Below are 27755 nucleotides of genomic sequence, written 5' to 3' on the forward strand. Positions count from 1 at the left end.
GTGAGACAGTATCGTTACATTGCACTCCAGCCTGGGCAACAAGAAAAAAACTACATCTCAAAAAAAAAAAAAAAGAATAGCAAGAATAACAAGAAAGACAATCCCAGCTCTGCGTACAATAATGTGACTATGGGAACACTACTTAAACTTCAGGAGCCTCAGTTTCCGTATCTGTAAAAGGATAAGAATAAGCACTTATACCTCATAGGGCTGAGGCAATTTGGTACATAGTAGACAATAGGCTCTAGAGCCAAAATACCTGAATTTAAACCACTAACTAGCTGTGTTACTTTGGATTCGTTATTTAACCTCTCTCTGAAGATAACAGTATACTATTGATAGAATTGTTGTGAGGTTTAAATTCATTAAAATATATACAAAGCATATAGAATGGTACCAACACAAAGTAAATGCTCAATAAATGTTAGCTTCTATTATTACAGAGTTGTAATTCAAATTAAAAGAAGTAAACTATTTAAGCACCTGCAACGGTATGAATGTGTCCCTTTGAAATTCATGTGTTGGCAAAGTGATAGTACTAAGAGGTAGGGCCTTTAACGGGTGATCAGCCCATGAGAGCTTGCCCCTACATGAAAGGGATTAAGGCCCTTACAAAACAGGCTTCAGGTAGCTTCTCTTGACCTACAGAGGACTGCAAATTACAACCCTTACAATTTGATGAGGTTTGATCTTAGACTTCCCAGTCTCCAGAACACGTGAGAAATAAATTTCTGTTCTTTATAAATTACCCAGTCTGTGGTATTCTGTGATAGCGGAACAAAACAGACATTGCTTGGCAACAAATGGTAGCTACTATTATGGCACATTAGTAATACATATTATATTATTACTTATTACATACTTGTTATATTTATGTTACTAATTATCTAATCTAAGCTTTTCAACTAAATCAATGGGCTTATTTCCTTTCAAACAGAAAGTAATTTAGGCCAGGCATGGCAGCTCATGCCTGTAATCCCAGTATTTTGGGACGCTGAGGTGCATGGATCATTCGAGGTCAGGAGTTTGAGACCAGCCTGGCCAACATGACGAAACCCCATCCCTAGAAAAAGTATAAAAATTAGCCGAGCATGGTGGTGCATGCCTGCAATCCCAACTACACGGGAGGCTGAGGCAGGAGAACTGCTTGAACCCGAAGGCGAAGAATGCAGTAAGCTGACATCACAATACTGCACTCCAGCCTGGGCGACAGAGTGAAGCTCCATCTCAAAAAAAAAAAAAGAAAAGAAAAGAAAAAACAAAGTAATTCATATTTGCCTCTGGTCTCCTATGTTTTTGTGTCTGCAGCAACTACTTTCTGACTATGGCCCATACTTCTAATTCCTGTTTACAAACTCAATGCCTTAATGAAGGAGATGCAACAAACACCTTCTAATTCATTTCTAGCAGTCTTTACTAGGGCATTGGTTGTCTCTCAATAAAATGGGAAAATCACATAGTTCCACCATATACTATCATATACGTGAAAGAATCCTAATTTTGTAAATCAGTAGAATTCACCATACAAATTAAGCCCATCTAATCAAATTTCCAAATATAGGAGTCTCTGTAATACAGGCTGGTAGCCTTAATATTGGCTGCTTTATGGTCTAAGTGACTGCATACATATAATTGCTGGATCTCAGCCATAGAGAGGCAGGAGTATCTGGTTAAAAGAAACAATGGAACAACCATTAGAGGAAAGTTAGGTACTCTTGCATAGTCCATGTATGTATAAATAAGTCCTTTTTGGGGGGCTATAATGAACAATTAGAATATATCTAAATATAACTAAGTATTATTAATAATTAACAATTACTGAATATAACTAAAAATATTCATTTGTTTTTAGTTATGCTCAACAACTTTAAAAAGCATGGGTACAGTTAACAATTATTGAATATAACTAAAAGCATCCCTTTTCTCCTAAGGTGTATGTATGTAATATGAATTCTTAAATCATATCATAACTTTACCTTTTTCCAAAAACATATGGCTGTCACTTCCATCACTTTCTAACAACTGTTCTTCCAATATCATGCTGTCAAGTGAAATGGTATCCAATGACATTTGTGAAGAGCTTCTTTTCATATTCTTATAAGAAACACAGAGAGGAGCCAGGTTGGGTGGGCAACGTTCCTTAGGCTTTCCACTGTTAACAAAATAATTAGAAAGTTAGTAGATATAGAGAAAGGAATTCTATCTAAAAAATACATCTAAGAAAATTAAGATACGTATATAGCATCCATAGCTGAAATTATACTTAAATATATAAGCTCAAAGTGTTTTCATATTTTGAAACACCTACTCTTTCACATGTTAACAATGCCTTATTTTGTCATGAGCTTTCCTGCCTCAAAACAAAATACACTCACAGGCACACACACTCCACAAAATAAATTAATTTTTAAAAAGGCCAATAAAACGTTGTTACCTTAAAGATGACTGTGATTTAAGTGTTCTAACTGTGGGGGTCTCTTCTTTACTGATATCCAGGTTTTCAGAGAGTGAAGCTGCTTCCGGAAGCAAATCTTCGGCTTTAAAGATGGACTCTATGGTTTCATTTCCTTTACTAGTTAAACTACTTGAAAGTATGTTTTGATTACCATCACTATCAAATGACAGCATATTTGAATCTTCTCTGTAGTTTAAGATACTACTTGAATCTGTATAAAATGAATCCTTTTTGTCACTTGTTTCTGATCCAATTTCTCCTGAGCCACTTTTGTAAACAAGTCCACTACTTTCATCTTCACTTATTTTCCCTAAATGTTTATCTGATAAATAGTCCATAAAAGAAATGCCTTTTTGCAGATTTGTATCACTAGCTGATTTAAAAAGCAAAGGATCTTTTAAAGGGACATGGCTAAGGTCAACACTCATAGATCTGTTGTCTGACATATGATTAACAGTTACACTTCTAATTCTATTTATATCCCTACTAATTTGTTTTCTTTTTGAAGACAAAAAATCCCCATTTTCTGTAGGCAAATAATCAGGTACCACTGGGCTCACACTTTCAGAAACAGGAGACTTAAGAGTATTTGCTTGATCCACTGGATGGAGCAAAAGAGCCAGTTCTGCACTTCTAAGTAAAATTCCAATACAAATGGATGTCTGACTAGCAGGACTGCCAGTTACAGCTTCTACATCTTTCCTTAAGTTCTCTGAAAGAAGAATAAGTGACTCATGCAGCAAAAGCAGGAGCAGATATTGGTAGTGATTAATCTGCATACTGACATGTTTATGAACATGAACTAGGACATGAATATCTGCTTCTGACGAGGAAGAGGAAAATCTAAAAAATGTATCTGATGAAGAAGGCTTCTGACCACCATTTGCCAAGGGCTCAGACTCTGTACTATAATACTCCTTCAACAGTTTCTTCCGCTTCAATCGGCCAGCCAGATCACTAGATTCACTTTGTGATGTGTTTAGAGATACTTGATTACAACTCTGCGGCTCTTTTTGTGACTCTGCATATCTTGTTGGTTGACAAATCCAAATGGAAAGAGGGAATGAGTCTACAAAACTTATTGGCCGTCCTTTTCCACTTTTCATCCCTTCGTAATCTATCCAAAATTGAGAAAAGTACACAGCCCAAACATCCATGGCAGCAGAAGTTTTAAGAGTGTTTTTATTCAATTGGGGAGTAATATTTCCTTTATAAATTTCATGCATTTTCGTATCTTGTTCATGAGCATGCCTCTGGAAAATTGGATGTAGAAGATTAAAATTGTCACAAGATTTGGGGAAGCTGGTATATGTTTTACTAAAAAAATCACAATCTTTAAAGTCTTGAAACAAAGCTTCTAGGTCAGAATGTTGACAGTTTGGACAGTGCCTTGTATTTGTGGCAATCATTTCAGAACTCTGAATAGAAATTGCATGTGGCTGATCTTGATGACATTCAGATTTCATTTCAGAAGGAATGACAAACTAGAAGAGAAGAAAAATTAATCTCATCCAACTGTCAAATCCATACATCTTAAAGATAAAAGAACATGACTTAGCTCAGAAATTCTTTTTCTTGACATTTCCCCCCAAAATACTACTTTCCTATTAAGACATAAAACACTAACTCTTCCCCTCAAATCTTATTAAATTGAGTAAAGGGGACTTACATGACCACTAAGAAGAGAATCTTTTAAAAAACAATAACATGAATAATGAATGTAACATATATATATGCACAAAATAAATTGCAAAATAAAAAGAACAAAATTGAATTAAATCATTACTACTACTTGTTTGTACGATACCTTTAACATTAAGCCATCAACTCGAACATCAACATGCTCGTCAGATTTTGAGTTGTCATTCAACTTGTACACAGCCATGAACTGATTAAGACTCTGTTTTAAATCCAACAGAAATTGATTTAACCATAGAATGCTTCTTTCATCCACAGTAAACTGTAGTGCATTCAGCTGGCTATAGAGGTTGGGAGATGGAACTGTGGAGAAAAGATTTTTTTAAAAAAATTTTAATTGTATGTTTCTAAATCTTCCCTGAGAACAAAAAATACATGTTTAGTCAGTTTTATTCTTTCTTAAAACAAATTTGAGGTGTTATTTACAAAATCAAAGTGATACATGTGAATAACAAACACATTTAGATAGACAAAAAAAATTTCCCATGCCTAACTGAAAAAAAGTTTTAATATTTTAAAATATCTATAACATATATACAAAACACATGAATATTTTGAATATATAAATTAATCTAAAACTAACTGCATAAAACAGGAAGCACTGTTTCAATTTCTTTCCTAAGGTTGTATTCACCAAGAACTTGTAAAAACATTACCTTCTTGATGAAGTATCACATCAAAGTGGTCCTCGATCATGTATTTCTGTAGACTTTACAACCTGAATCTTAATCTAAATCCTCTAAAATGAGAGAGCTAAGTCTAATGACCAATTTTTTATGCAAGTCCTATGCTAGCAGGTTCTCCTTGAAAGGAGGGACCACGCATAAATTTATTCCCCACTTTTAATCAAGGCCTGTAATAGTGCTTGGAGCAATGTGAAAACCAAGTATCTCCTCAACAATAAAATGAATTCACTCTTTTTCATAGCTCTCCCAAAATAAACTAATATTTACAATTAGAGGGTACATCGCTTCCTGAAATACACATATTTTTCTACCATACCAGTCATTTTGTTTTCAGAGCACCTTGATGAAGATCTTTGATTCTAAAAATTCAGACATATTTATTCCTACCAAAGCTAAAGTTATGCATATCTAGAGCATTTAGACTAAATTTAAGAAAAATAAATCTAAGGTGTGAGACACCAGTGGAGAGGGAACACTGTAACAATGTCCTGAATATGGTTTATTTGCTTATGTTATTCATTTATTCATTCACTTTCCTTTAAGATCCACTAAATGTCAACTGCATTGTCTGTCTTACCCTAAGCACAAAGAACACCAAAAGAAATAGGGCATGGTCCTTTTTCCTTAAAAGGTCATGGTTTATTACATGAGACAGATACAAACAGAGAAAAATTACAATTTAAGTCTATCAGAGACATGCAATTGTGAAGTGTAGGTGCTTGCCTTTGGGAATAGAAATAAAGTGAGTGCTGCAGAGACTGCATCACACTCTGAAAGGAAAGGAAGGAGAGGGAATATCTCAACGTAGATTGATTGATGATGGCAGACACAGAGTAGACTAGGAAGCAAATGCTGCCCAAGAGCTACAGCACAGAAAGAAGCCTGAGAGCAGATGTGGGACTGAAAAAGGAACCCAGGACACGAAGCACTAGAAAGATCTATATGTGGTTTCCAACAGAAGTCTACTTATAAAATAGATTACTATGTAGTTAATAATACTTAAAAGCAGCTTGTAGAAACATTGAATATTCTGATATCACTAAGGAAAAGAAGCAGGGTGCAAATTAAATATGTAAAAGAAATACATGCATTAAAAAACAAGACTAACAACGCTATATTTATTGCTATGGGTTGAACTGTGTCCCTCCAAAATGCATTTACTGAAGTTCTATCTCCCTGTAGCTCAGAATCTATTTGGAGCTAAAGCCTTTAAAGAGACAATTATGGTAAAATGAGTTCACTGGGTGGGCCCTAGTCCATTGTGACTCATATCCTTATAAGAGCAGAACAGGAGGGACAAACACACATACACAGAGGGAAGACCATGTGAAAACATAGGCGGAAGATGACCATCTATAAGGAGAGCAGTCTCAGAAGAAACAATCCTGCTGAAGTCTTCATCTTGGACCTCTAGCCTCAGAACTGTGAGACAATAAATTTCTGTTAAGTCACCTAGTCTGTGGTGTTTGTTATAGCAGCCCTAACAAATGAATATACTTACATTTGAGCAGATGTCTCCAAACCGCAAGCTTACAAGCATTGTTTTTTTGGCTTTTTCTTCTTTATTGTTAAAATATAATGCATATGTTACTTTCACAATGGTAAAAGGAAAGTTAAGAGATTATAAAAGTTGGAACATTTAGTACTGTTCAAAATAGAGATAATGAGGAATGAAAATTAACTCATCTATATGAGGGTTCAACATACTATATTCTCTACTTTTGTTTATTTTTGAAAATTTCTCTAAGAAAAAATTAAATTAAAAAATAGTTAAACATAATCTAGAAATTCCACTACCAGGTATCTACGGGGGTCAAGTTTAACACGCAAGGAAGGAATTTTGTTAATTTTTTTCAGAAAAAAAAAAGTACAGATTATAGAATGAAATTATAATTCCTCTGGTACCTAACAAAACTTGTATAAACAAGCCTAGATGGCTGGGAGTGTTGGCTCATGTCTGTAATCCCAGCACTTTGGGAGGCCAAAGCGGGAGGATGGCTTGAGCCCACGAGTTTGAGACTAGCCCAGGCAACAGAGTGAGATCTTGTACCTATAAAAAATTTAAAATTAGCTGGACATGATGGCTCATGCCTATAATCCTAGCTATTAGCGAGGCTAAGATGGGAAGATCACTCGAGTCCAGGAGTTTGAGGCAGCAGTGAACCATCATTGTGCCACAGTACTCCAGCCTAGGCACAGAGTGAGGCTGTCTCAAAAAAAAAGAAAAGAATATCTAAAAAAAAAAAAAAAACAAACAGCTTAGAAGTCATAAATACTGGAAACTACTCTTAACTCGGAAGAAAAATTACTTGTTTAGGGACAAGGTGGCAGGCAGGAGGCAGGACTAGTTTGCAGCTCCAACTTGTACGGACATAGCAGTGTGTGGAGGCTCACATAGTGAAGTTTTGCTCCAGAACGACTACAGGAATAAATCAGGAAAACTGAGAGGACCCATACACCCTCTGAAGGACACAGATTGCTCCGCAGGACCCGAGAGACAACCCAAATATTGGACTGGTACTCATTGCTGAGCCACAGATGGTTCACATCACAGGACTCTGCAGACAACCCCCAGTACCAGCCCACAGCCTGGTAGACTTGCTGGGTGTCTAGATCTAGAAGAGAGATAACAATCACTATAGCTCGGCTCTCAGAATCCACACCCATAGGAAAAAAGGGAGAATACCGGCCAGGTGCAGTGGCTCACGCCTGTAATCCCAGCACTTTGGGAGGCCAAGGCGGGCAGATCACCTGAGGTCAGGAGTTCAAGACCAGCCTGATCAACATAGAGAAACCCCGTCTCTACTAAAAATACAAAATTAGCCGGGTGTGGTGACGCACGCCTGTGATCCCAGCTACTCGGGAGGCTAAGGCGGGAGAATCACTTGAGCCCAGGAGGCGAAGATTGCGGTGAGCCTAGGTCATGCCATTGCACTGCAGCCTGGGCAACAAGAGTGAAACTCTGTCTCAAAAAAAAAAAAAAAAGGGATAATGCCACTTCAAGGGAACATGTCATGGGACAAAAGAGTCTGAACAACAGCCTTCAGTCCCAGACACTACCTCTGAGAGAGCCTACTCAAATAAGAAAGAACCAGAAAAACAACTCTGTTAATATGATAAGAGAAGGTTCTTTAACACCTCCAAAAAAATCACACTAGCTCACCAGCAATGGACCCAAACCAAGAAGAAATCCCTGATTTACCTGAGAAAGAATTCTAGGCTAATCAGGGAGGCACCAGAGAAAGGCGAAGCCCAGTGTAAGGAAATCCAAAAAATGATACAAGAAGTGAAAGAAATATTCAAGGAAATAGATAGCATAAATAAAAATCAATCAAAACTTCAGGAATAAACAGACACACTCACAGAAATGCAAAATGCTCTAGAAAGTCTCAGCAATAGAACTGAATAAGTAGAAGAAAGAAATTCAGAGCTCAAAGACAAGGTCTTTGAATTAACCCAGTCCAACAAAGACAAAGAAAAAAAGAATAAGAAAATATTAACAAAGTTTCCAAGATGTCTGGGATTATGTTAAATGACCAAACCTAAGAATAATTGGTGTTCCTAAGTAGGAAGAGAAATCTAAAAGTTTGGAAAACATACTTGGGGGAATAATTGAGGAAAACTTCCCTGACCTTGCTACAGACTTAGACATCCAAATACAAGAAGCACAAAGAACACCTGGGAAATTCATCGCAAAAGATGATTGCCTAGGCTCACTGTCATCGGGTTATCTAAAGTTAAGACAAAGGAAAGAATCTTAAGAGCTGTGGGACAGAAGCACCAGGTAACCTATAAAGGAAAATCTATCAGATTAACAAGCAGATTTCTCAGCAGAAAATCTAGAAGCTAGAAGGGATTCTGGCCCTATCTTCAGCTTCCTCAAACAAAACAATTATCAGTCAAGAATTTTATATCTAGTGAAACTAAGCTTCACATACGAAGTAAAAATACAGTGTTTTTCAGACAAACAAATGCTGAGAGAATTTGCCACTAGCAAGTCACCACTACCAGAACTAAGAACTGCTCAAAGGAGCTCCAAATCTTGAAACAAATCCTGGAAACACAACAGAATCTCTTTAAAGCATAAATCTCAGAGGATCTATAAAACAAAAATACAATTTAAAAAAAAAGGCATACAGGCAACAAACAGCATGATGAATGGAATGGTACCTCATGTCTCAATACTAACACTAAATGTAAATGGCCTAAATGTTCCACTTAAAAGATACAGAACTGCAGAATAGATAAGAATTCACCTGTTGTGGGAAGTCAGGGACCCCGAACGGAGGGACCGGCTGGAGCCACAGCAGAGGAACATAAATTGTGAAGATTTCATGGACATTTATCACTTCCCTAATAACACTCTTATAGCCTGTCTTACTTTAATCTCTTAATCCTGTTATCTTCATAGTAAGCTGAGGATATATGTCACCTCAGGTCCACTGTGATGAATGCATTAACTGTATAAATTGATTGTAAAATGTGTGTTTGAACAATACGAAATCAGTGCACCTTGAAAAAAAAACAGAATAACAGTGATTTTCAAGGAAAAAGGGAAGACAACCATAAGGTCTGACTGCCTGCAGGGTTGGGCAGAATACAGCTATATTTTTCTTCTTGCAGAGAGCCTATAAACAGATGTGCAAGTAGGGAAGATATCACTAAATTCTTCTCCTAGCAAGGAATATTAATAATTAAGACCCTGGGAAAGGAATTGCATTCCTGGGCGAAGGTCTATAAACGGCTGCCCTGGGAGTGTCTGTCTTATGCAGTTGAGGTAACAACTGAAACACACCCTGGTCTCCTGCAGTACCCTCAGGCTTATTAGGGTGGGGAAAAAACTGCTCCCTGGTAAATTTGAGGTCAGATCAGTTCTCTGCTCTTGAACCCTGTTTTCTGTTGTTTAAGATGTTTATCAAGACAATGCGTGCACAGCTGAACATAGACCCTTATCAGGAGTTTTTTATTTTGACCTTTGCCTTGTGATCTTTGCTTTGCTCTTTGCCTTGTGATCTTTATTGGCCTCAGAAGCATGTGATCTTTGTTCTCCTTTCTGCCTTTTGAAGCATGTGATCTTTGTGACCTACTCCCTGTTCGTACATCCCCTCCCCTTTTGAAGTCCTTAATAAAAACCTGCTGGTTTTGTGGCTCAGGTGGGCATCACGGTCCTACTGCTATGTGACGTCACCCTGGCAGTCCAGCTGTAAAATTCCTCTCTTTGTACTCTTTCTCTTTATTTCTCAGATCGGCCAACACTTAGGGAAAACAGAAAGAACATACATTGAAATTTTGGGGGTGGATTCCCCCGATATTCACCAACCATCTGCTGCCTTCAAGAGACTCACCTAACAAATAAGGACTCACACAAACTTAAGGTAAAGGGGTGGAAAAAGACATTTCATGCAAATGGACATCAAAAGCAAGCAGGAGTAGCTATTCTTATAACAGACAAACCTTAAAGCAACAGCAGTTAAAAAAGACAAAGAGGGACATTATACAATGATAAAAGGCCTTGTCCAACAGGACACTATCACAATCCTAACATATATGCATCTAACACTGGAATTCCCAAATTTACAAAACAATTACTAATAGGCCTAAGAAATGAGATAGATGGCAACACAATAATAGTGGGGGATTTCAATACTCAACTGACAGCACTAGACAGGTCATCAAGACAGAAAGTCAACAAAGAAACAATGGATTTCAACTATACACTGACCAGGCACGGTGGCTCATGCCTGTAATCCCAGCACTTTGGGACGCTGAGGCAGGCGGATCATTAGGTCAGGAAATCGAGACCATCCTGGCTAACACAGTGAAACCCCATCTCTACTTAAAAAAAAAATACAAAAACTTAGCCAGGCATAGTGGCGGGTGCCTGTAGTCCCAGCTACTCTGGAGGCTGAGGCAGGAGAATGGTGTGAACTCGGGAGGCAGAGTTTGCAGTGAGCCGAGATCATGCCACTGCACTCCAGCCTGGGCAACAAAGCAAGACTCCATCTCAAAAACAAAACAAAACAAAACTAAACTAAACTATACTCTGGAACAAATGGACTTAACAGATATTTACAGAACATTCCATCCAACAACTGCAGAATATACATTCTATTCAACAGACTTTCGCCAAGAGATAGGCCATATGATAGGCCACAAAAAGAGCCTCAATAAATTTAAGAAAGTTGAAATTATATCAAGCACTCTCTCAGATCACAATGGAATAAAAGTGGAAATCTACTTCAAAGGAACCTTCAAAACCATGCAAATACCTGGAAATTAAATAACCTGCTCCTGAATGATCACTGGGTCAAAAATGAAATCAAGATGAAAATTAAAAAATTCTTCGAATTGAACAATAGTGACACAACCTATCAAAACCTTTGGGACACAGCAAAGGTGGCGCTGAGAGGAAAGTTTATAGTTCTGAATGCCTACATTAAAAAGTCTGAAACAGCACAAACAGATAATCTAAGGTCACACCTTAAGGAACTAGAGAAACAAGAACAAACCAAACCCAAACCCAGCAGAAGAAAGGCAATGACCAAGATCAGAGCAGAACTAAATGAAATTGAAGCAAACAAAAACAATACAAAAGACAAATTAAACAAAAAGCTGGTTCTTTGAAAAGATAAATAAAATTGATAGACCACTGGCAAGATTAACCAAGAAGAGAGAAAATCCAAATAAGCTCAGTAAGAAACAAAATGGGAGATATTACAACTGACACCACAGAAATACAAAATGTCATTCAACGCAACTATGAACACCTTTACGTGCACATACTAGGAAACCTAGAAGAGATGGAAGAATTCCTGGAAAAATACAACCCTCCTAGCTTATATCAGGGAGAATTAGATAGTCTGAACAGACCAATAACAAGCAGCCAAACTGAAATAATTTAAAAATTACCAACAAAAAAAAGTCCAGGACCAGATGGATTCACAGTAGAATTCTACCAGACATTCAAAGAATTGGTACCAATCCTACTGACACTATTCCACAAAGATAGAGAAAGAGGGAACCCTCCCTAAATCATTCTATGAAGCCAGTATTGCCCTAATACCAAAACCAGGAAAGGGCATAACCAAAAAAGAAAGCAGACCAATATGCTTGATGAACATTGATGCTAAAATCCTTAACAAAATACTAGCTTACCGAATCCAACAATATATCAAAAAGATAATCCACCATGATCAAGTGGGTTTCATACCAGGGATGCATACCAGAGATGGTTTAACATACGCAAGTCAATAAATGTGATACACCAAAGAAACAGTATTAAAAACAAAAATCACATGATCATTTCTATAGATGCAGAAAAAGCATTCGACAAAATCCAGCAACGCTTTATGATTAAAACTCTCAGTAAAAACAGCATACATGGGACATACCTCAACATAATAAAAGCCATCTCTGACAAACGCACAGCCAACGTAATACTAAATGGGGAAAAGTTGAAAGCATTCCCTCTGAGAACTGGAACAAGACAAGGATGCCAACTCTCACCACTCCTCTTCAACACAGTACTAGAAGTCCTGGGCAGACCAATCAGACAAGAGAAGGAAATAAAGGGCATCCAAATAGGTAAAGAGGAAGTCAAACTGTCACTGTTTGCTGATGATATGATTATTTACCTAAAAAACCCTACTAAAGACTCCTCCAGAAAGTTCCTAGAACTGATAAAAGAATTCAGCAAAGTTTCCAGATACAAAATTAATGTACACAAATCAGTAGCTCTTCTATACACCAACGATTAAGCTGAGAATCAAATCAAGAACTCAACCCCTTTACAACAGCGAAAAAAATAATAATAATAAAATTAAAAAATAGTTAGGAATATACCTAACCAAGGAGGTGAAAGACCTCTACAAGGAAAACTGCAAAACACTGCTGAAAGAAATCATAGATGACACAAACACATGGAAACACATCCCATGCTCATGGATGGGTGGAATCAATATTGGGAAAATGGCCATACTGCCAAAAGCAATCTACAAATTCAATGGAATTCCCATCCAAATACCACCATCATTCTTCACAGAACTGGAAAAAACAATTCAAAAATTCATATGGGGCCAAAAAACAGCCCACATGGCCAAAGCAAGACTAAGAAAAAAGAACAAAACTGGAGGCATCATATTACCTGATTTCAAACTATACTATAAGGCCATAGTCACCAGAACAGCATGGTACTGGTATAAAAATAGGCACATAGAACAATGGAACAGAATAGAGAATCCAGAAGTAAACCCAAATACTTACAGCTAACTGTTCTTCAACAAGGCAAATAAAAACATAAAGTGGGGAAAGGCCACACTTTTCAACAAATGGTGCTGGGATAATTGGTTAGCCATATGTGGGAGAATGAAACTGGATCTTCATCTCTCACTTTATACAAAAATCAACTCAAGATGGATTAAGGACTTAAATCTAAGCCCTGAAACTATAAAAATTCTAGAAGACAACATTGGAAACACTCTTCTACACATTGGCTTACACAAGGATTTCATGACCAAGAACCTAAAAGGATATGTAATAAAAAAACAAAGATAAATTGCTGAGACTTAATTAAAGAGCTCTGCACAGCAAAAGGAACAGTTAGTAGAGTAAACAGACAACCCACAAAGTGGGAAAAACTCTACACGATCTATATACATCTGACAATGGACTAATAACCAGAAGCTACAATGAACTCAAATCAACAAGAAAAAAACAATCTCACCAAAAAGGGATTGATGGCTGAGACAATGAGTATATAGTTCTCAAAAGAACATATATAAGTAGCCAACAAACAGAAAAAAAAAATGCTCAACATCACTAATGATCAGGGAAATTCAAATCAAAACCATGATGTGATACCACCATTCTCACTGCAAGAAAAGTCATAATCAAAAAATAGTAGATGTTGGCACTGATGTGGTGAACAGAGAATACTTCTACACTGCTGGTGGGAATATAAACTAGTACAACCACTATGGAAAACAGTGTGGAGATTCCTTAAAGAGCTAAAAGTAGGCAGAGCATGGTGGCTCATGTCTGTCATCTCAGCACTTTAGGAGGCTGAGGCAGGCAGATCACAAGATCAGGAGTTCAAAACCAGCCTGGCCAACACGGTGAAACCCCATCTCTAAAAATACAAAAATTAGCTGGGTGCAGTGGCGCTACTCAGGAGGCTGAGGGAAAATTGCTTGAACCCGGGAAGTAGAGGTTGCAGTGAGCCCAGATCACGCCGCTGCACTCCAGCCTGGGTGACAGAATAAGACTCCATCTCAAAAAAAACAAAAGCACTGAAAGTAAGACTACCATTTGATCCAGCAATCCCACTACTGGGTATCTGCCCAGAGGAAAAGAAGTCATTGTATGAAAAAGATACTTGCACACACGTTTATAGCAGCAAAATTCACAATTACAAAACGTGGAACCAACCCAAATGCCCAGCAATCAATGAGTGGATAAAGAAACTGTGGGGGGTGGGTGTGTGTGTGTATATATAACAGAATACTACTCAGCCATAAAAAGGAATGAATTAATGGCATTTGCATCAACCTGGATGAGACTGGAGACTATTAGCCTAAGTAGTAATAGTAACTACTTTTAGTAGTTACTCAGGAATGAGTAACTCAGGAATGAAAAGCCAAACATCATATGTTCTTCCTCATAACTGGAAGCTAAGCTATGAGGATGCAAAAGCATAAGAATGATACAATGGACTTTGAGGACTTGGGGGAAGGGGGTGAGGGATAAAAGACTACAAACAAGGTATACTGCTCTGGTGATGGGTGCAGCAAAATCTTACGAATCACCACTAAACAACTTATTCATGTAACAAAACACCACCTGTTCCCCAATAACTTATGGAAATAAAAAATTTTTTTTTTTTTTTGAGACGGAGTCTTGCTCTGCCGCCCAGGCTGGAGTGCAGTGGCCGGATCTCAGCTCACTGCAAGCTCCGCCTCCCGGGTTCACGCCATTCTCCTGCCTCAGCCTCCCAAGTAGTTGGGACTACAGGCGCCCGCCACCGCGCCCGGCCAGTTTTTTGTATTTTTTAGTAGAGACGGGGTTTCACCGGGTTAGCCAGGATAGTCTCGATCTCCTGACCTCGTGATCCGCCCGTCTCGGCCTCCCAAAGTGCTAGGATTACAGGCTTGAGCCACCGCGCCCGGCCAAAAAATTTTTTAAATAAAAATAATATAGAATAAAATTTTTAAAAATTACTTGTTCAATGACATATTTTATTTAAGAAAAACAATTATGGGGGCATGGCTGGAATACTATGATTATGCAATAACAGACAATGGCCGTGGTGAATACAGGGGCAAAGGGGAGCAGTGTAATACAGTGGGGAAAAAACAATGAATTCAGATTTACAAGACAATGCCTGAGTTTCAACTGTGCCATTTTATTCCCTATAAGATGCTGAGCAGATGTCTTCCTTCACCTATCTGAGTTTTCTCATCTGCTTAGGAAGGCAGCTGAGAGAAACAAATGAGAAATACACACAGATAAACAAAAACCCACAAAAGATTCTTGAAACATGAAGATAGGATTAGATGCCAGAAAGCTTTTTAATTTTTTAAAATTTATTTATTTGAGACAGAGTTTCGCTTTTGTTGCCCAGCCTGGAGTATAATGGCGTGATCCCAGCTCACCGCATCCTCCACCTCCCTGGTTCAAGCGATTTTCCTGCCTCAGCCTCCCAAGTAGCTGAGATTACAGGCATGTGCCACCATACCTGGCTAACTTGGTATTTTTAGTAGATGGGGTTTCACCAGGTTGGTCATGCTGATCTTGAACTCCTGACCTCAGGTGATCCACCTGCCTCAGCCTCCCAAAGTGCTGGGATTACAGGCATGAGCCACTGCACCTGGCCAATGCCAGAATTTTCACCCAAACTAGGAATAAAGCAATAAAATAGATAGATATCTTTGTAATTCCCAGGATGCCATCTTTTAATTTAGCAACAAAGGCAAAATCTATGGTATGAGGATCAGAAGTTCCTTTTGAAACTAAAAACATACATTAATAGGGTAGGTGCAGTGGCTCATGCCTATAATCCCAGTACTTTTGGAAGCCAAGGAGGTCAGATCACTTGAGGTCTAGAGCTCAAGACAAGCTTGGCCAACAAGGAGAAAAGAAATCTCACCTCTACTAAAAAAAAAATTACAAAAATCAGCCAGATGTGGTAGTGCATGCCTGTAGTCCCAGCTACTCAGGAGGCTGAGGCAGGAGAATTGCTTGAACCCGGTATGTGGAGGTTGCAGTGAGCTGAGATCGCACCACTGCACTCCAGCATGGGCAACAGAGCAAGAATCTGTCTCAGAAAAAAAATATATATATATAAATAAATCAATATTAAACAAATGGGCAAGTAGGTCTAAGTATTTTGGGAGTTCTACTTTTAAAGAAAGGACATAAAACTTGTTACGTCTCTGATAACAAAACCTATTTCACCTAAATACTTTCAACTATGATTTTCACCTAACACGATGAAAAAGTTATCACATAAAAGAGGGCAACATTTAGTTTAAGAATTCCGAGATGGGCCAGGTGCAGGGGCTCACATCTGTAATCCCAGCACTTTGGGAGGCTGATGTGGGCAGACCACTTGAGGCCAGGAGTTAGAGACCAGCCTGGCCAACATGACAAAACCCTATCTCTACCAAAAACACAAAAATTAGCTGGGAGTGCTGGCACGCATGTGTAGTCCCAGCTACTTGGAAGCCTGAGGCACAAGGACCATTTGGGCCCGGGAGGGCAGAGGTTCCAGTGACCCGAGATCATGCCACTGCACTCCAGCCTGGGCAACAGAGCAAGATGCTGTCTCCAAAAAAAAAAAAAAAAAAAAAAAGAATTCCTAGATGAACTGAGACGATAGCAGAGAGTTTTAATATTCAAAGAATACAAATATACAATCATTTTAATGTTAGGAAGCTAAAATGTACAATCATTTTAATGTTAGAAAGCCAAAGAAGCTTCTAAAAATAAAAACTCATGTAATTCAATATTTCTGAAAACTGTAAATGCCAAAAGTTGCCCAAAGTATACATGTGGGCATTTTAAAACAGTCAAAAAAAAAAAAAAAAAAAAAAATCTCTACAGCTAAAAGGACTTCAGTTACTTCTTCAATAATATATAAATGAAGTTATATAGCTGAAATATAAATGGAGTTTTACAAATGACTTTATTCTACAAATAACCTAACTTTCACTGATTCTTTAATTTAACAAATAGCTATTAAGCACAAAGTAAGTTGAATATCTGGAATAAAATGAATCATAAATACCAGATGTGCTGGACATGGTGGCTCACGCCTGTAATTCCAGCACTTTGGGAGTCCAAGGTGGACAGATTACTTGAGGTCAGGAGTTCAAGACCAGCCTGGCCAACATGGTGAAACTCTGTCTCTAGTAAAAACACAGAAAAAATTAGCTGGGCCTGGTGCTGCATGCCTGTAATCCCAGCTACTCAGGAGGCTGAGGCACGAGAATTGCTTGAACCCGGGAGGCCAAGGCTGCAGTGAGCCAAGATTGTGCCACTGCACTCCAGCTTGAGCGACAGAGCAAGACTCCATATCGGGGAAAAAAAAAATGAAAAAACCTCATGATTCCTGCCATCAAGGATTCTACAAGCTAGGGAGGGAAAAGGATACATGAACAAACAATAACAACATCTAAAACTGTTAGACTAGACTTATGTACGATACACAATAAGAATAAAGAACAATAGGGGGCTGGGCATAGTGGCTCACACCTGTAATCCCAATACTTTGGGAGGCCAAGGCAGGAGTATGGCTTGAGCCCAGGAGTTTGAGACCAGCCTGGGTAACATAGTGAGATGCTCTCTCTCAAAAAAGGAATAATATAATAAATAAGGAACAATAACAGTTTTATTTATTTTTCATATTTATAAAACTCAAAAATATTAACAAGAAAAAAACATCTTCTCAAATAATGGACAAATAATAATAAAAAACTCTCTTACTTGGAAAATCCTTTCCATCTGGATAGTAATATTCTGTGAATTCTATATAGACAGCTGACATTTCTTGTGGAAGATATAGGGATTTTTTATTGCAGCAAATCATGCTTTTGGGGGAAGAACGACATTGTTCCGCTGTAGAGACCTGAAAAGATAAATAAGTTTACTGAAATCACACTGAATAAAAACCTTTCCAAATAATTTATGCAACCCAGACAGTACTTTTAAAACTACTTACAAAACTTTGCTAACGGTTAATTTCCAGTGTAAACTTTATTATATATTTAACTTCACATAGAATTATTTTTAAACACCCATCAACTATTCAGAAAACTCTATAATCTTTTTGGATCCTTATCAATCACAAAATCAACATTGTACAATATTCCTTATAAACTTATTATTGTGAGCCTTAAAACAACAGATAGAAAAATAATGATAATGATATTCTATCAGATAATATAGATAAGTAAATGGCAGTCAGGACATAGATCCAAGTCCTCAAATCCAGAATGCTTCCCTGTACGCTGTTTAAAATAATTCTTTACCATAATTTCTCCATTACCATGAAAAATAATAGAGTTATATATAGTTTCAGCTTGAGATAATAAAAATTATGGGGACGAATAATGGTACTGGTTACACAATGTGAATGTACTTAACGCCAATTATTATAAAACATATAGATATAGACATAGCCTTTTTTGTGTGTGTGTGTAAAGATGGGGTTTCACCATGTTGGCCAGGCTGGTCTCAAACTCCTGACCTCAAGCAATCCACCCACCTCAGTCTCCCAAAGTGCTGGGATTACAGCAGTGAGCCACTGCACCTGGCCAGTATCATTAGGTTGGTGCAAAAGTAATTGCAGTTTTGCCATTACTTTCAATGGCAAATACCTAAATATGTGTGTGTGTGTGTGTATAAAATTATTATTGTAAATTCAGTTATACCTTACCACAATAAAAAATTAATTTAAAAATAATAGCTATAAACACTTCTGTCAAATAGTTTGATTGCTCAAATTCATTTTCCAAAAAGACTATGTTTTATACACAAATCAATAAATGTGATTCACCACAAACAGAACTAAAAACAAAAACCATACGATTATCTCAACAGGCAAAGAAAATGCTTTTGATAAAATCCAACGTCCTTCACAATAAAAACCCTCAACAAACTATGAATCAAAGAAACATATCTCAAAACAGTAAGAGTAATCTATGACAAACTCACAGCTAACATCATTCTGAAGGGGCAAAAGCTGAAAGCATTTCCCTTAAGGAATGGAACAAGACAAGGATGCCCCCTCTCACCACCCCTATTCAAAATAGTACTGGAAGTTCTAGCTAGAGCAATCAGGCAAGAGAAAGAAAGAAAAGGCATCCAAATACAAAGAGAAGTCAAATTATCTCTCTCTACTGACAATATGATTCTGTACCTAGAAAATGCTAAACTCCATGAAGACTCCCAGGACTGATAAGCAACTTCAATAAAGCTTCAGGACACAAAATCAATGTAAGTATTTACACATACCAATAACATTCAAGCTGAAAGCCAAACAACAACAACAACAACAAAAATCCTAGGAATATATCTAACCAAAAGGTAAAAGATCTCTACAAGAACTGGCCAGGCATGATGACTCACACCTGTAATCCCAGCACTGTAAGAGGCTGAGACTGGCAGATTACTTGAGGCCAGGAGTTCAAGACCAGCCTTGCCAACATGGCGAAACCCCATCCCTACCCAAAATACTAAAATCAGCTGGGCATGGTGGCACACGCCTGTAATGCCAGCTACTAGGGAGGCTGAGGCATAAAAATCACTTGAACTCGGGAGACGGAGGTTGTAGTGAGCTGAGATCGCACCACTGTATTCCAGCCTAGGCAACAGAAGAAGACTCTGCTTAAAAAAAAAAAAAAAAAAAAAAAAAAGACCATACTGCTGAAAACAATCTACAGATTCAATGTCATTCCTATCAAACTACAAACATCATTTTGTACAAAATTAGAAAAAAAATTTAAAATATTTAAAAATTCATATGGAAGCCAAAAAAGAGCCTGAACAGCCAAAGCAACTCTAAGAAAAAAGAACAAACCTGGAGACATTACATTAACTATACTATAAGGAACCAAAATGGCATGGTACTGATACAAAAACAGAGACACAGATCAATGGAACAGAATAGAGAACCCAGAAATAAAACTGCACACCTATAACTATCTGATCTTTGACAAATTGGACAATAATAAGCAATGGGGAAAGGACACCCTATTCAATGAATGGTGCTAGGATGACTGGCTACTCATATTTAGAAGAATGAAACTGGACCCCTACACCTTCTACTATATACAAAAATTAACTCAAGATAGATCAAATATTTAAATATAAGAGGTCAAACTATAAAAGTCCTAGAAGAAAAGCTAGGAAATACCATTCTGGACACAGGCTTTAGCAAAGAATTTATGGCTAAGACCTCAATGGCGATCACAACAAAAACAAAAATAGTCAAGTGAGACCTCATTAGAGAGCTTCTATACAGCAAAATAAACTATCAACAGAGTCAACAGACATCCTACAGAATGGGAGAAAATATTCACAAATTATTCATCTGACTAAGGTCTAATATCCAGAATCTATAAGGAACTTGAACAAAAGTCAACAAGCAAAAACCAAACACCATTAAAAAGTGGGCAAAGGACATGAACACACACTTCTGAAAAGACGTATGTACAATCAACAAGCATACGAAACAATGCTCAACATACCAATCATCACTAATCATCAGACAAATGTAAATCAAAACCACAGTGAGATACCATCTCAGATACATCAGCCAGAATACCTATTATTAAAAAGTCAAAATACAGATGCTGGTGAGGCTGCAGTACTGCATGTTCTGACTTATAAGTGAGAGCTAAATGTTGGGTACACATGGAGACAAAAAAGGAAACAACAGACAGTGGACCCCAAAAGGAGGAAGGGAGGAAGGGGAATAAGGGCTGAAAACCTACCTGTTGGGTACTATGCTGACCACCTGGATGATGGGATCAATCACACCCTGAACTACAGCATCACGCAATATAAAAATATAACAAACCTGCACGTGTACCCTGAGTTTACAATAAAAGTTGAAATTTTTTTTAAAAACTATTCGTTTTAAGGCTCTAGTTACATTTTTTTCACCCCCCAAAACCAGCTAATTACATCAAAAATTTTTATATTAATATTCACAAAGTTCAACCAATAAAGTTTTATCAGTTTATTTGTATTAATTTAGTAGACCCAGGGATGTATGTTCTTTTTTCCATTCATCATTCAATAGATGTATATATGTCTCACATGAAGTAGAATAATTTTTCAATGGTTTACTTATATAAACTGCCTAACCAATCTTTTTTTTTTTTTTGAGATACAACCTCACTCTGTCATCCAGACTGGAGTGCAGTGACACAATCTCGGCCCACTGCAACTTCTGCCTCCTGGATTGAAGCGATTCTCGTGCCTCAGCCTCCTGAGTAGCTGGGACTACAGGCGTGTACCATCACTCCCAGCTAATTTTTGTATTTTTACTAGAGAGGGGGTTTTGCTATGTCGGCCAGGCTGGTCTCCAACTCTGCCCGCTTTGGCCTCCCAAATGGCTGGGATTACAGGCATGAGCCAACGCGCCCAAATTGATTAATCAATCATTTTAATTTGTATAGTCTTTACAAATTCAAGTCAGTTCCTTATAGTATCTAATTAAAAAGCTTTTCTCTGCATATATGGAAACAAATTGTTTTCAATTCAAAGTGTCAACTTATTTTAACAACAGCTTCTTTTTTCCTTTAGTAGTTAAAAACCTATTCAAATTGGGACAAACATACTATCTTATGTTCTTCTACTTATTTTTATTTTGTGTTTAGTGTGGTTGTGTATATACATATGTGGGGTTTCTTACTGTATTTCACTTGCAACCATGTGGGATTATAAGTGATTCCTCTTTCTCATTTCCACATAAATTTATTTAAATCCTAAAATTTACAGTCTTTTAAAAAGCTGAAGTATATGGTCATGCACCATATAATGACATTTCTGCCAATGACAGGCCACTTACAAGATGCGGATCCCATAAGATTATAACAGAACTTTTATACTGCATTTTTACTGTATATTATCTTTTTTTTTTTTTTGAGATGGAGTCTCCCACTGTCACCCAGGCTGGAGTGCAATGGTGCGGTCTCGGCTCACTGCAAGTTCCACCTCCCGGGTTCACGCCATTCTCTTGCCTCAGCCTCCCGAGTAGCTGGGACTACAGGTGCCCACCACCATGCCCGGCTAATTTTTTGTATTTTTAGTAGACATGGGGTTTCACCACCGTATTAGCCAGGATGGTCTCGATCTCCTGACCTCATGATCCGCCCGCCTAGGCCTCCCAAAGTGTTCGGATTACAGGCGTGAGCCACCGCACCTGGCCTTTACTGTATATTTTCTATGTTTGGTAAGGTTTAAATATACAAATACCATTGTGTTATAACTGCTACAGTATTCAATACAGTAACATGATATACAGCCTAGGAGGAATAGGATATACTATATAGCCTAGGAGTGTAAGTAGGCTACATACCATCTAAGCACAGTTTATGATGTTAAGCAACACATGATTGTATATCAAATGTAAAGAAAATAGTAACTGCACAATGAGAAAATAACTGTTAAATCAGAGTTTCTAAACATTGGCACTTCTGACATTTTAAGTTAGATAATTCTTCATTGTGGGGAACTGATCAGCACATTGTAGGATATTTGGCAGCATCACTGGTCTTTATTCACTAGAGGTCAGCAGCATGTCCAGTTGTGACAAACAAAACTATCTTCAGATATTGCCAAATTCCAGAGGGGAATCATTGAGTTAAATAAAATCTTTTCACATAAAACTAAGTCTCAAAGCCATAGACGTATCAAAATTAACCAGAACAATTTATAAATGATAAAACAAATCTAGAAATCTTTTATTTTTTAAGAATAGGTCATATATTCTTATCGTGTTGGTCTCAAACATCTCAATTAGACCATGTTAGGTGATTATAAGCTGAGTAAGATTGTTAGTATAAATAGGACAGAGTTCTTAGCTATAGAATTATATTCACAGTATAGCCAACACAGTATATACAGTATACTGTAGTTCTGTAAAGCAAAAAAGGCATTTTAGATCCTTCCGCAGAGACTATTGTATAATAACGAAATTGGTATCCCTCTGATCCTGCTCCTGGGAAGCAACTAGGAACTGGAATTTCCTACCTATGGCGGGCCCCTGATAGTTTGGATACTGTCCCCTCTAAATCTCATGTTCAATTGTAATCCCCAGTACTAGAGGTAGAGCCTGGTGGGAGGTGTTTGAGTCATGGGGGCAGATACCTCATGGCGTGGTGATGTGCTCACAATAGTGAGTTAGCATGAAGTCTAGTTGATTAAAAATATGTGGCACCTCTCAGTGCCACTCTCTCTCTGTCTTGCTCCTGCTCTTGACATGTGACGTGCCTGCTCCTGCTTTACCTTCCACCAGGTGTAAAAGTTCCCTGAGGCCTCCTCCCCAGAAGCTGAGCAGATGCCCACATCATGCTTCCAATACAGCCTGCAGAACCATAAGTCAATTAAGCTTCTTTTCTTTATAAATTATCCAGTCTCAGGTACTTCTTTATAACAACACAAGAACAGCCTAACACAGCCCCTGACACCACAGCTGATAGTTTATAATAAAACGATGCAGGGTGGAGCTGGCCATACTTGATAGCCTAGTTGCATTTACAGGGTGGGAGCTTTGGGTAATCTGATTACTAATTCACCTAGAGATTGAGTAAAACCTCATGAGCAATACTTCATGCATATTGTTAAATATCCATCCATCCACATATTTACACATCTATGCATAGGGTTCCACATTCTTAGAAAGCTAACAAGTCCTGAGGAAAAGTTTCACATTTCAAGTGCTCCAAGACTCTGTCTTATTATTATTACATCAGTGTACTGTGGAGGTGATACGGTTTGGCTGTGTCCCCACCCAAATCTCATGATTGTAACTCCCACAGTTCCCACATGTTGTGTGAGGAACCTGGTGGGAGGTGACTCAATTATGGGGGCGAGTCTTTCCTGCACTGTTCTTGTGGTAGTGAATGAGTCTCACAAGATCTGATGGTTTTAAAAATGGGAGTTTCCCTGCACAAGCTCTCTCTTTGCCTGCTGCCATCCACATAAGACATGACTTGCTCCTCCTTGCTTTCCGTCACCATGGTTGTGAGACTTCCCCAGCCATGTGGAACTGTAAGTCTATTAAACTTTTTTCCTGTATAAATTGCCCAGTCTTGGGTATGTCTTTATCAGCAGTGCGAAAACGGACTAATACAGCAAATTGGTACTAGTAGAGTGAGGCACTGCTGAAAAGATACCTGAATGTGGAAGTGACTTTGGAACTGGATAACAGGCAGAGGGTGGAACAGTTTGGAGGGGTCAGATGACAAGACAATATGGGAAAGTTTGGAACTTCCTAGAGACTTGTTGAATGGCTTTGACAAACATGCTGAAAGTGATATGAACAGTAAGGTCCAGGCTGAGGTGGTCTCAGATGGAGATGAGGAACTTGTTCGGAACTGGAAGAAAGGTGACTCTTGTTATGTTTTAGCAAAGAGACTGGCAGCATTTTGCCCCTGCCCTAGAGATTTGTGGAACTCTGAACTTGAGAGAGATGATTTAGGATATCTGGTGGAAGAAATTTCTAAGCAGCAACGCATTCTAGGGTGACTTGGGTGCTCTTAAAGGCATTTAGTTTTATAAGGGAAGGAGAGTATAAAAGTTCAAAAAATTTGCAGCCTGACAATGGTATAGAAAACCCCATTTTCTGAGGAAGAATTCAAGCCAGCTATAGAAATTTGCATAAGAGCCTAATGTCAACCCCAAGACAATGGGGAAAATGTCTCCAGGGCATGTCAGAGGTCTTCATGGCAGCCCCTTCCATTACAGACCCAGAGGCCTAGAAGGAAAAAGTGGTTTTGTGGGCCAGGCCCAGGCTCCCTGTGCTGTGTGCAGCCTAGGGATTTGGTGCCCTGCATCCCAGCTGCTCCAGCCATGGCTGAAAGGGGCCAAAACAAAGCTTGGGCCGTTGCTTCAGAGGGTACAAGTCCCAAGCGTTGGCAGCTTCCACATGGTGCTGAGCCTGCTGGTGCACAGAAGTCAAGAATTGGGGTTTGGGAACCTCCACCTAGATTTCAGTGGATGTATGGAAATGCCTGGATGCCCAGGCAGAAGTGTGCTGCAAGGGTAGGGCCCTCATGGAGAACCACTGCTAGGGCAGTGTGGAAGGGAAATGTGGGGTCAAAGCCCAAGTCCCCACTGGGGTACCTACCACCTAGTGGAGCTGTGAGAAGAGGGCCATCATCCTCCTGACCCCAGAAGGGTAGATCCACTGACAGCCTGCACCGTGTGCCTGGAAAAGGTGCCAACAGACACTCAATACCAGCCCGTGAAAGCAGCCAAGAGGAAGGCTGTACCCTGCAAAGTCACAGGGGCAGAACTGCCCAAGACCATGGAACCCACCTCTTAAAATCAGCATGACATGCATGTGAGACATGGAGTCAAAGGAAATCATTTTGGAGCTTTCAGATTTGACTGTCCTGCTGGATTTTGGACTTGCATGGATCCTGTAGCCCCTCTGCTTGGCCAACTTCTCTCATTTGGAATGGTTGTATTTACCCAATGCCTTGTACCCCTATCGTATCTAGGAAGTAACTAAATTGCTTTGATTTTATAGGCTCATAGGCAGAAGGGACTTGTCTTGTCTCAGATGGGACACTGGACTGTGGACTTCTGAGTTAATGGTGAAATGAGTTAAAACTCTGGGGGACAGTTAAGAATGCATGATTGGTTTAGAAATGTGAGGACATAAGATTTGGGAGGGGCCAGGGCAGAATGATATGGTTTGGCTGTGTCCCCACTCAAATTTCACCTTGAATTGTAACTCCCACTATTCCAACATGTTGTAAGATGAAGCAGGTGGGAGGCGATTGAATTATGGGGGTAGGTCTTTCCTGCGCTGTTCTTGTGGTAGTGAATGAGTCTCACAAGATCTGATGGTTTTAAAAATGGGAGTTTCCCTGCACAAGCTCTCTCTTTGCCTGCTGCCATCCATGTAAGATGTGATTTGCTCCTCCTTGCCTGCTGCCATGATTGTGAGGCTTCCCCAGCCATGTGGAACTGTATGTCCAGTAAACCTCTTTCTTTTGTAAATTGCCCAGTCTTGGGTATGTCTTTATCAGAAGCATGAAAACGGACTAATACAGAGGAGAAAAAAAGACTCTGCCTTACGCTTCTCTTCCTATGGCTGGTTCTAATTTGTAAAATGTGACTACAATGGATATGACTTTAATATATTTCAGTGGTTCTGTGAGTCTTTCTAGTGAATTATTGAACCAGAGGGTAGTTTTTGGAAACTCCCAAAGTTGTAGTTGGTGTCTGCAGCCTTTGTTTTTGTTCTTCCAATTTTTGCTTTAGGTTCTTGGGGTACATGTGCAGATTTGTTATACGGATAAACTGTGTGTCATTGGGGTTTGGTGTATACATAATTTCACAACCCAAGTAGTCAGCATAGTACCCGTTAAGTAGTTTTTCAATCCTCACCCTCCCCCGACCCTCCACCCTCAAGACCCCATGTCTACTGTTTCCCTCTTTGTGTCCATGTACACTCAATGTGTAGCTCCCACTTAAAAGTGGGGATATGCAATATTTGGTTTTCTTTTCCTGCATTAATCCACTTGGGATAATGGCCTCCAGCTGCATCCATGTTGCTACAAAGAACGTGACTGCATTTTTTCATGGCTGCATAGTATTCTGCAGTGTATATGTACCACAGTTTCTTTACCCACTGCACTGAGGATGGGCATCTAGGTTGATTCTTTGTCTTTGCTATTGTGAATAGTGCTGCCATGAACATATAACTGCACGTATCTTTGGTAGAAAAATTTATATTCCTCTGGGTATATACCCAGTAATGTGATTGCTGGGTCAACTCGTAGTTCTTTTTTAAATTCTTTGAGAAAACCCCAAACTGCTTTCCACGATAGCTGAACTATTTTACCTTCCCACCAATAGTGAATAAGCATTCCCTTTTCTCCACAACCTCACCAACATCTATTTTTTGTGACTTTTTAAGTTATTAAAAAGTCATTCTGAGTGGTGTGAGATGGTATCTCACTGTGGCTTTGATTTGCATTTCTCAGCTGATTAGTGATGTTGAGCATTGTTTCATATGCTTGTTGGCTACACATATGTCTTCTTTTCAGAAGTGTGTGTTCATGTCCTTTGCCCACTTTTTAATGATGTTTGGTTTTTGCTTGTCGATTCAATTTCCTCATAGGTTCTGGATATTAGACTTTTGTCAGATGAAAAATTTGTGAATATTTTCTCCCATTCTGTAGGATGTCTGTTGACTCTGTTGATAGTTTATTTTGCTGTATAGAAACTCTTTAATGAGGTCTCACTTGTCTGTTTTTGTTTTTGTTTTTGTTGTAATTACTTTTGAAGTCTTCCTCATGAGATCTTGGCCGAGGCCAATGTCTAGAATTCTATTTCCTCAGTTGTCTTCTAGGGTTTCTGTAGTGCTGGGCTTTACATTTAAGTCTTTCATTTCATCTTGAGTTAATTTTTGTGCGTGGTGAAAGGACAGGGTCTAATTTCAGTCTTCTGCATATGGCCAGCCAGTTATCCCAGCAACATTATTAAATAGGAAATCATTTCCCCACTGCTTGTTATTGTCGACTTTGTCGAAGACCAGATGCTTGTAGGTGTGCAACTTTATTTCTAGGTTCTCTAATCTGTTCCATTGGTCTATGCATCCATGTGTTTTTGTATGAGAACATGCTGTTTTGTGTTGGAAGCATTTAGGCAAACTTAAGGGCTGTGCCTATAAA

General features: G+C 38.6%; 1 protein-coding gene across 3 annotated transcripts in view; it reads right to left on the reverse strand.

Moving 5' to 3' along the window:
* Positions 1 to 27755, reverse strand: part of BLTP3B (bridge-like lipid transfer protein family member 3B) — a 112818-nt gene that overhangs the window by 19259 nt on the left and 65804 nt on the right. For all 3 annotated transcript variants that reach the window (XM_005571975.5, XM_005571976.5, XM_074007582.1), the window contains 4 exons: positions 17821 to 17962; positions 4263 to 4456; positions 2435 to 3939; positions 1977 to 2152 (listed from right to left, as the gene is read on the reverse strand). In XM_005571975.5, coding sequence (XP_005572032.3) covers positions 1977 to 2152; positions 2435 to 3939; positions 4263 to 4456; positions 17821 to 17962 — 2017 coding nt within the window. The remainder of the gene's footprint in view (positions 1 to 1976; positions 2153 to 2434; positions 3940 to 4262; positions 4457 to 17820; positions 17963 to 27755) is intronic.

Source organism: Macaca fascicularis, chromosome 11 (genome assembly GCF_037993035.2).
Source record: "Macaca fascicularis isolate 582-1 chromosome 11, T2T-MFA8v1.1".
NCBI classification, from domain to species: domain Eukaryota; kingdom Metazoa; phylum Chordata; class Mammalia; order Primates; family Cercopithecidae; genus Macaca; species Macaca fascicularis.